At 42.8% G+C, this 10,905-nt stretch overlaps 1 protein-coding gene across 3 annotated transcripts in view; it reads right to left on the bottom strand.

The window, feature by feature from the left end:
• Nucleotides 1–3,987: 3,987 nt before the first annotated feature.
• Nucleotides 3,988–10,905, bottom strand: part of SORBS3 (sorbin and SH3 domain containing 3) — a 53,102-nt gene continuing 46,184 nt past the window's right edge. For all 3 annotated transcript variants that reach the window (XM_088151891.1, XM_088151889.1, XM_088151890.1), the window contains exons 18-21: nt 9,996–10,499; nt 7,448–7,542; nt 6,786–6,892; nt 3,988–6,014 (exon numbers count right to left, since the gene is read on the bottom strand). In XM_088151891.1, the coding sequence (XP_088008017.1) occupies nt 5,953–6,014; nt 6,786–6,892; nt 7,448–7,542; nt 9,996–10,499 (768 nt within the window). In that variant the 3' untranslated portion in view covers nt 3,988–5,952. The remainder of the gene's footprint in view (nt 6,015–6,785; nt 6,893–7,447; nt 7,543–9,995; nt 10,500–10,905) is intronic.

The following is a 10,905-nucleotide window of genomic DNA, read 5'->3' as shown; positions in this document are numbered from 1 at the left end:
AGAGTTCATCTGGTGGAGCCTTGCATTTCCATCCTCACCCTAAATCTGATTGTTTTGGACAAGCAAAATCTACAGCAATCTTTCTCATCTTCTCACACCTTCCAGATGTATTGGACTACTACTCTTGTTGGTCATAGGATAACAGGAACTACAGTCCAACATATCTGAAGGACTCGTTGTGAAAATTGCACATGGTCAGCAAACTCAAGAAGGGGCAATGAAGGCAGGATAATCCAGGGCTTCACGTATGGCAGGTGTCAATTCCTGATACAAGCCCTTTCCTTCATGTATTCATTTGAGAGTAAATCCCATTTCGCTTGGTGGAATTTGCTTCCAAATGAAATGCATAAATTCATATTGTAGTTGGCTTGCAAATTCATCTTTCACCAAGCTTACACAGCATTAATTTTGGCTTACACGACTTCTAACACTGTATAAATTAACCAAGAGAAATTAGGTTGCCTGATCTTAAGGATCTTCCAAACAGATGTATCTTTGTGAGTCAGGACATAGCAAAAAACCTCAAAGAATCTTATGGCATCTTAAAAGACTACAAATGGTTGCAGGTCCTTACTTCCCTGTAAGTGTTCAGCAATGCAGCTTTACAAGTTACCTGAAAGATTGAACTAGAGAGAGGATAGCAAATGTATTTTGTCTCCTACTAAATGTAATCACTTATTGCAATGCTAAAATCCTCGTGTGTTACAAATTAAAGTGCCAATCTCATTATATCTGTTTGATCCCCCACTTTGAAATCCATTAAGCCTAAGGAAGTAGGATTGTCAATAAGTTTCAGAGGGTAAAAGGATTAGTTTAAAAAAAAATTAAATAAAAAAACCTTTAAAAAGAGTGTAGGTGTTCACTATTTAGAATAACAAGATGTTTAGCACCAGCTGATGTCTCTTATTTCCCTATTTCAAATGCGTGCCTTGAAGTGACATTAATTGCAAAACTTGAAGTGACAGTCCTTTGCAAAACTGATTTTTATCTACTAAAAATAAATCAGATTGCAACATTTTAAGTGTAGAAAAGCAATGTTTATCATATGGACTTTAACATTTGTACGGTTTTGTTTATATTTGTTTGGAAATCAACCTGGAACAATCTTCTGGGGGCGAGGAGGGCAGAGCTGAAGACCGTGAAAGGGCTAGGTTAAAAATTCAATGGATTAAAATGTTTTGAAATGTTCAAATGGAAAGTGAATCAAGTATATTTTGATCATATTAACATTTAAAGAAGGCCTGCTATTTTTAATGGGATTTTCTTCCAAGGAAAAAGGCTTAAGACTGCAGCTTTCCATTAAAATAAGCAAGGATACAAGGTCTGGTTCAAAAGGTTGAACACTGATGAAATTTTATCCATTGGGTGTGTGTTAACACAATCATAGCACAAATATGGGGTTCCTACACATCAAAGCACAGATGTCTGCATTTAAAGATAGCAAGGGAACCCAACTGGTTTCAGTTTTACAGTAAGCTAGGATCAAGTCTCATGTAACTCAATGATATTTATTTCTGATCAGATGTAGGACTACACTGTAAACAGGTTATTTAAACTTTTCCTGAATTGTTTTTCAATCAAAAATACAATAATAGAGGGAAAAAACCCCACATCTATGCAATAACAAAAAGAAACCAACTCTAAAACATCAGATCACAATGTAAAATAAATTCTAAAAAAAATATCAGATGGGAAAATAAGATGTCATGTGTTACCAAAATAACATCAAGTACCAAGAGGCTCCCCTTGGGGAATTTCTCAGGGACGCACCCTGCTTTCAACCTCAGATAATTTTTTCTTCCTAGGTAGTAAGACAGCAATGCAGAATCTCTTCCAGGCTTTTACTGGACAACCATGAGGGTGATGGGCTCAAAATAATTTGCTTCGTCTTTTTTCCATTAACCATTCTGGCTAGCAGGGCCTTCCCACTGTCACACTCGTCTCTTGGAAAATTCCCAAATCAGCCTTCAAGCCACATTTCTAAGAAGCCCATGGACCTGATGTTGACTGAGTGAGGAAAGATTGAAAGCAAAATAAAGCCATGATGATAGGAGCCACGGGATCTGCTGACATTTTGTAACCGCAGCTCGTCTCACCAAAATGAAACAAAAGAACCGTTCCCCTCATTATGGGGTCTGCTTTCCAATTAAACAAAATTAATCTGCCTTATTTTTTGTGACCCTTGAAAAATGAATATGCAAGATCTAAATGGCAAACCTCAGTTAAAAGAGGTATGTGTAAAAAGGTGTATTGGTTAATTGTACTTTATAGTTTAACAGAGTGCTTCTCAACCTTGGAAACTTTAAGATGGATGGACTTTGACTCCCAGAATTCTGGGAGTCAAAGTCCACCCATCTTAAAGTTCCCAAGGTTGAGAAACATTGGTTTAGCGTGCCCTGGGTGCAAAACCCATAAGCTGGCCAACCATAAGGACACTTCTGAGAAATAAATGGACACATTTAATAAACAGTTGCACATGGGGCAGGGGGATTGCCATTCCTAATTAATGCCCTTAGAAATAGGGCAGACCTTCTCTGTGCATAGGGATTAGAGAGAGAGAGAGAGAGAGAGAGAGAGAGAGAGAGAGAGAGAGAGAGAGAGAGGCCTGTGTGCACTTGAAGAGAAGTTGTTTGTTTGGGGCTAAAGCCAAATTCCATCTGTGCCTTCGAGTCGGTCAATAAATATCGGTAAAATTCTGCAGTGACAAGAGCTAAAGCACATCAGCTGAAAGAAACGGAGCCAAGCCCAGGTGTGTTGTTCAGGCTAAGCTCTGTGTACATTCTGCTGTTGAAAAACAAGCCCCTGGTTTTGTCTGGGATCAGGGAGGGCATCAAATCTATGAAACACACAGGTTTCTCTTGCTTTGATGCTGGAAAAGTGCAGAGGAAAAAAATACACCTTTTATAAGGGAAGGCAGCATTCGAAAGGGTCAGAGATTAGCATGGCCCATTCAGTTTGCAATGCACTTGCAGTTCTAATTCCAATTTAATATAGAACAGGGGACCGTTTCCATTCCTTCCAAGGACACAGCGACAGGAGATAATTTTTAGACGTCAGCCTGTTTTTAAAGGGGCGGGAAAGGAGTCAGTTGCCGATTATACCATAGAAAACATAAACACTGATTTTTTCCCCCCTTCCTGACAAGACTTTACTCTTTACACCATGTTTACGGTTCCCGCTTTAATTTCTTTCACAGCACAATTTTGCTTCCCCACTTGCCCTCTCTCGTATACATTTGAAAAGAGGAAAAATTATGAAAAGTCCAAATAAATGACAGGGATCGTTACAGGCTTCGATTTTTAACTCTGTTATTGTACCTTGTGGCAGAATTTCTACTTCCCTGGTCTAATAGCCCTGCAGATTGCGCAGAACACATGGTTGGCCATCCTTGAGAGATAATGCAGCAGTTTGATCTTAAAGCTGCAGACAATGTTGGGGGCTTGATACGACCTTCCCTGAATGACTTTCAGAGATCCAAGGGCAGAGATTTGGTCCTGTCCTTGTTGATGAGGACACTTCAGCTCTCCTGTCTCAAACCCTAGTGAGAAGTGAAGTAAAGAGAGAGTTCAAGCTGGCACCTGACACAGGGAATCCAACTTACTGTGCTCCAGAAATTCACACACACACACACACTTCCCCAGAGGTTCCCTAGCCACACTGTTGTGTAACATAATTGTTTGTGGGCTTGTGCCATGTACCTCAGAGGTCCACCTCCCACCCAGCACAGCCACTTCAGACAACCATTTCTTCAGGCTTCATGGCACAATCCCTTCTCTCCTTGTGGGCTCTTGAAAGTGTGCATGTTCAAAGGCAAGAAAGTGCCACACTCGACGGCAGCTTTAGCTCAGTGAGAATTTTATTGGCAGGACAAGCCATGTGGACAGTTATAGACGCAGACCTCTTTTTCCAGAGTTAACAATCAAATGCCCTTTCGATCAACTCTAGTGTAGCTAGGCAGCTTCAGAATAATACATCCTGCAAAATATGTCAGGTCAGGGATTCCCAATCTTTATTGAATAGGCTACATCAGTAGTTTTCAAACCAGGGAAAACCAAGGGCTACTTACAAGTATGTCAGTGACTGTGGGCAAGATCAATCTTCCCACGAGAAGGCTTGCTTGCCACTACCATCTCAACCTGGTATATGTGCAGTCCCCGTAGGAATAATCGACACCCTCAGGTTCTCCTCCAGGGAATCTGAGTAAGCTAGCCAGGGTCCTGCGGGACTGATGCAGCTGAGCACACACACACACAGCACCATTCACATGGAGTCCAGAGCAAGCTTACCTCACCTTTTTATTACTCCGCATAAGCTGAGCACTCCAGACCAAAGCCGGACATAAAAATGCGGTGAAAAGAAAAGAGGTCCCTGAAGAAGGAAGTCTAAAGCCACTGAGGTAGGATGCTGAGCCTGAACCTGCAAGATGCTGCTATGCGGTCTATTTTACCGACAAAAGGTAATTTAAATTTTTACGCAGGGGAGAGAGACTGGCTTCTACTGGGCTGCTTCCAACCTGCAAGTTTTGACTCCAGGAGCTGAGATTGTGTCTATCTGCACAACAGAAGACAGCACTGCTAAAGGACACTGAGGCTGGAGGAGGCATAAATAGTATCCTGGCACACAAACCACCTCCACCCCTTCCTCTTTACCACAACCTGGCACCCATCTGACAAGTAATCTGAGAAGAGGGGCCAGGAGAAACATTTATCTCTAGATGTTTCTTTGGTCTTGACTGCTGTCTGTGGAGGTGAAAGTCATTGCTGGATTGGGAAGAGTCAGGAGATGAAGTCTGAAAATAAGAAACATCCAGGGAGACCAAGATTTCTGATGATAGGAGGTCCCACAAACACTGTTTTGGTCCCTTACTTCTGCTTCCGGAGACAGGAACAAGATGTAACTTTGGAGGTTTTGTGAACAACGTGGACCTTAATGCAAAAGTAGAACAAGGAATTCCTGGTACCTTTTTTTAATATGAGGTGCGCATGATCAGGAACGATATTTAATCCCTGATAATAAGTACTCAAATTCAGATTGAACATTTCAAGTAGGAGGGGAAGTGGCCCAGACAGGAACAGCCCTAACCATTCTCTTCATTCTTCAACTGATTCCACTTAGCTTGTGTTAACCAAAACCACGAAAAGTGCATCTGCCTGCAGGGTCCGGTTTGAAAGGGGAGTGGTTGTAAGTTATTTAGATCAAAGTTCTAAATGAGCCTTTGGATGGAAGAGCTATTTAGATCAAAGTTCAGCAACAAAGCTTTTGAGAGAAGTTAGGCAAGATACAAAAATGTTAACACTGGTAACCCTGCAGCTTATCTGACTGCATAAAGTAAATGGCACAATCTCTTGATGGAAAGGCCCAGACAATCCTATGGGGCACACATAGAGGTTTGTGTACTCAGGAAACCCAGTCAGTTCATCTGTTGTGCTGGGATTTTTGGTTATACACCAAGTCTCCAAGCAATGGTACAAGGCCTGGTACTTTTAAGAAAAGTGGATCCTTCTGGAGGGAAGAATTAGTGCAGGCTCAACAGTAGAGACTTCTCATCTCTACCTTCCATTGCTGTCATGAGAACTGGCAAAAATACGGAATCCCAGGTTAAGAGAAAACTTAGTTGAGGCACGGGCAAGGGGCCAGTACTCTCTGCTCAACCAAGCCCACATCTATCATGGGAATACTGGAATTAGTGATGCTTCATAAATATTGGAAAAAGAAATTAGGTTGCAATCACCCAGACAGAGGAAGCTAAGGTGCAGAGCTGAAAGATAACAGTCAAGGAATAGAGACTCCAGGTGACAAACAAAAGACATAACTTGGGGCCCAAGATTAGTTTTCACATCATCTCTCTCTTTTGCTTCTTGTCTATTGATAGTGGGCACTTCTCCAAGGAAGCAAGATCCTAGAGCAGAAGATTCTGATTCAGTTGCCACCTGGCATGTAAGAGGCCGCTTGTCACACAGGGGCAACATAATTCCCAGGGAAAGTGCCAAATTTCTGTGTTCTTCTAGAGACACCTAGTGCAGAAACAAAAACACAGAAGAAACCCATGAGGAAAGAAGAGATTCAAGGTTCAGGTCCCGTTCCCCCCGGGAGATTCTCAACAAGCCTCTTGAAATAAAAACTGATCTTCAAAGAACCCAATACCCTACTTTGCTAACCCACTTCTACCTGTTATGCTCCAGCTTCAAGGTTTTTGGCAGTATTCCTCTCTCATCCTGTTTGAGGGGCTTTTCTTGTGGTAGTGTTGCTACTCAGAGTGTGATCCAGATGGCAGGAGATCTTCCCCATTCATCCAGATCCTGTTTACACCAACTGGTTTACAAATACCTCTTTTGGAGACTGTCACATACTCCTGGCCACACCTACCTTTTAATATTATTCTTAAGATGCTTTCAATTAAAAATAAATGCAAAGTTGGCCAGTGGCAAACCTTCAACGCTCTACCCTAGGCCTTCTCCACCAAATAAGGCATAGGTGCCTCACCTGAAGCTACAAGATACGCGTAGGCCTGGAAAGCCTTGGATACGGTCCTAGAAACGCTCAGATGTTACCAAGGTATTAATATGAAGAAAACACATCACTGGAGGATAACCATATGAATGATGTCTAATTTTAGTTAAACTGAAATGTAAATCAAATGTAGTTTTTATGTCAGTCTCACCCACTCCTTTCGGGAGTGCAGCCTCTGACTCCAAAGGCAATTCAAGTTGTGGAAAAAGCTGCAAGCTACTGAAATTTGGCACAGCCTTGCTTCGCAGTGCCCGTCTCCACAAATATAGACATACCCACAAACCAGCCATCATCACATTGCTGCATAACATCCACTCGGTCACCTTCCTGAAGCTCCAACTCATCCTCATTCTGAGGTCTGTAATGGTAGAGAGCCTGGTATCTGCAACACACAAGCTACGGATGAGTACATTTCCTTCTTGTTTATTTAACAGCATAGGGACATACTAGTTTTTCCCCAGTACCCCAATTAGAACAGGTTTTTAAAGGGGAGTCAACTTTCATTTCACTTTTCCCTTCTGCAGGCAGGACAGATGAGAGGCACGAGCGGTGTTTCATGCATGGGAAAGAAATGTGCACAGGCAAACATTATGCCTGCTCTCCTCCCCAAATATTTGGGAGGGGAGGAGGGATGGAGAGACATACACCCTGCAGCTTGGAAACCTTGAGCTGTCTCAGCCTTTCAAGCAGGACTTTGCAATGCTTGGCATAGGTAAAGCCGCCAGCGGCTTCTGTTCACTTAGGCGCTCCGCAAACCCCTCTGAAAAAGGGCCCTTGTTCTGAACAACAATCCAGACACTGTCCCAGCCTGGCACTCCAGGGGGTCGTCTACAGCCAGCCCTCCCTATGGGTCACTTCACAGGGACGGTGGGGCTGGCCAGCTGCCAGCAGGAGCAACGCTTTCCCTTCCCCACCACCGAGAATCTGCCTCACTTACGGAGTCCACTGGATGTTGGAGGGGGAGGCTCTGGCAGCGTGTTCGGGACTGTGTGGCTTAGCAGTTGGAGAAAATACTGTCTCAAGGGCTGAATTCTGTAGTCACAAGAGCGAGAAAGAGGAAGGGCAGTGAGAACACGGCACGCCACCTGAGTCTAATAAACACAGGTATAGGAAAGGAAGATTTATCAGTATCCTGGGGAAACTGGCAGAAGTGCCAAGGAAACTTGGAGGGACAGAACCATATCCCGAGTCCTTGGGGAGGGGGGAGGGGAGAAAAAAGTGGCCCTTATGAAATGGGAGCCCAAGAAAGAAAATGTATGAAAAGGTTTGCTCATTCTAGAAGGGTGAAAACCCTGCTAGAAATCATGATGTGTTCACCACAAGTGCCACAAGCATGATAATCAGGAGAAATAGCAAAAAAGTGATAGCTGTGCATCTACCGAATCTTTGTGATCCTAAATTATATTTATTTCTACATTTCTGTGTCATGTAAGATTTGCCGGCCATCGATCACCACCAAAATCCACTTAGAACTGCAAATGATGTTGTTAGCCGAGGTGAAGTTGGACACTTCTTTTCTTTTTTTACCAGCATTTTATCTTATTTTTTTATTTTACTCCAACATTATTACAAGTTCACATTTGAAATATTTTGTTAACGCAACATTGTTACACCTTATTACTATATTGTATATAATCATTTCAGATTCAATAAAATTGGGATTCGGCCCGCTGTGCATCGAAGATTGGAATTCTGTTGTGATTTTTCAGCTGTAGCTATAGACGTTGCCTTTAAATGTTATTTTTCAATTGTTAATTGTCTAACCAAGTTGGACTAACCAAGTTTTCATAAAACTAACGCACACCAGTTATAGGCGCAAGGAAACGGAAGGGGCACAGGGGTTCATTTGATGGACTGAAGTCATGTCTAGACTTTTGTGGGCAGTTCAGTTATAAGACCCCAGTATTTGCCATTTTTAATATGTTCCTTTTTATACACTTGCATTTGTTGTAAGTGGCCAAGAGTCTTTGGATAGGGGTAGGTTTTAAAAACTGTAAAATACATAAATATTTATTTTAACTAGTCTCTAAACCAGAAGCAAGGGACTGAATCAGAAGCAGCTTGTTAGGGTTAGGGTATAATGGTTGGCTTTACTAAGCTACTGGAAAATACCACTGATGTCAGAAGGCTTAAATTTAACTATTTCTGCCACCTATATGTCACTTTGGCTCTAACAATGTGTCCCAAGCCATTAAGTTATGTTACCTAAGTAATTTTGTTTCCATTCTTAACCCGTAAACACATAATTCTTTTTAAACAGATACAGGTAGTCCTCATTTAGCAACTGCCTCATTTAGTGACTGTTTGCAGTTACGACGGTGATGAAAAAGTAACTTTATGACCAATCCTTGCATTTACAACCTTCACAGGTCTGTAAAGTAAAGGAAAGCTGAAATAAGTTCATAAGCACAGTTGCAGTTTCACTTAGTGACTGTTTTGCTTAATAACCGAGTTGCTGATCCCAATTGTGGTCACTAAACAAGGACTATCTGTATTATTTTCTCATATTCTGTTGCTATTCCAGTTTATATATGATGGAACCTGGATTTAAACTCTTTCCCCTCTTGCTCCTCCTATCTCTGGCCGGAGCTACTGGGTGTTGGAATCCAATGCCTGGAGGGGTACAGATAGTTACACCAGATTTAAACCAATAAACTCATAGCCATCATATTTGCAGCTTGGGCCTCAATTTCTACCACTTCCTTCCAACACAGCGATCTTGAAAAGGATTATTGTTGAGGAAGAAAAGACAGTATACCTGAGGAATCTGAAATGCTCAAGGCAAGCTATATAAAGGTTAGGCATGATTATCCTCCTAGTTTCCATTAGTCATTTCAATACAGAACTGGAATCTTTGCTTTTTGGGATTTCTGGGGCAGATGCACACTCCCACGTCCACTGAAAGGAATGCAAAATGTGTCCCCTGCTAAGGGTGTGTTGTTGGTGGTGGGTTTTGGTTTTTTTGAGCTCTTCCCATTGCTTTTGGGCTGCTGCCAAGCCCTATGACAGGATGTTGTTTTAGTTTCCCACATGGTCTAAAGTGATGCTGTATCAAGGCCATTTCAAAGAGTCCCTCCTTGTGGGGGAGTTGGGTGGTGATATAAATTTGATTGATTGATTGATTGATTGATTGATAGGTAGGTAGATAAATAAATAAATAAATTTCAGCTATTATAATGAGATAAGCCTGTGATTGAGGGCAATGGCATCTATAGGGAAGGGGGACTCAGAGTGAAGCTAGCAATGGAACAAGCCCGATCCCTTTTCTACGTGCCTTGTGATGTTGTATGAACGCCCCACATTATGAACACTGCAACATTGCTTTTGTAATGCTGATGGCCTGAGGAGAATGCTAACTGAGGGTCTGCAGAGAAAGAAGGGAGACCCGCCAGCAAGTGCCCCTTATTATCTTTAAGCCTTGGGATAACAAATTATGGTTGATCTCTTAGACCATACATGAGCAATGGAGAAAAGCAGCATCTCACCTGTAGTGGAAAGGAAGTTGGTGCTTGGGAAGTCAATACAGGAGAAGCAGGCTGTGGTGGATCCTTCATCTGGAAAGATGTGAGAGGCTGGGGGCTATCGCTGGTCATCTTCCCGGGGCTCTGACTCTGGGGACTGAAAGAGCTAGCCCTGGATGCATCCTGGATTCTGTGACTCGTGGCCTCAGTGTTTTCAAATTTTGGAGACACGGGAAATGTGAATCCAGCGGAGGAGGAGAGCACGTCTGCAGCCAGGGTGTTTGGCAGGCTTGAAGGCGAAGTCTCAGACTGCCACCTACTGCCCAGACTGGGTGCAGGTGGCTGGGGGGATGAGTTGGAGTGGGCTCGGAGGCCTGGAGAGGAAGGATACTCCTCTGAGTTCTTCACCCTTGGCTCTTTCACCACCTGTACATAATTGGCTGGGAAAATGCCTTGGCGGTTGGTGCCAGAGATACGGCCTTCATACCAGTTCCCGTCTACTCTGCGGACAAGGCAGATACGTTCGCCCTGGCAACGGAGAACAGGAAAAAAGTTAGCATGCTCTGAGAATGAGGGAGCCCCTGAGGCTGAAATACACGCCCAAGAGGAGATTTTCTGTCCTTCTGGAACAACCACTTTGAAACTAAAGGCCACACACCTTGTTACAGGCACAATAGGTCCATTATGATATTTATTTGTTTGTTTCTGTGTGTGTGTGTGTGTGTTTATATGCCCTCCCATCTTACAGCAGTGACTGGGTGGTGTACAAAATTAAAGCAACAACAACTCCATAATCCAAACCACAACATCTGAATATATCTGAAAGATCTGTGGACCTGGCCACCTGTAATCCTACCTTATTTGTCTGTATGGTCTCCTGCCAGGTTTAGTAACAGCACCCTCAGTGATTTAGTCACTTTTTCACTACATTTTC

Source organism: Python bivittatus, unplaced genomic scaffold (assembly GCF_059951505.1).
Source record: "Python bivittatus isolate LINGU-HERP-01145 unplaced genomic scaffold, Pbiv_v1 ctg000680_np1212, whole genome shotgun sequence".
Taxonomy (NCBI): domain Eukaryota; kingdom Metazoa; phylum Chordata; class Lepidosauria; order Squamata; family Pythonidae; genus Python; species Python bivittatus.
The sequence above is the reverse complement of the archived record's forward strand: the minus strand, read 5'-3'. Positions and strand labels throughout refer to the sequence as shown.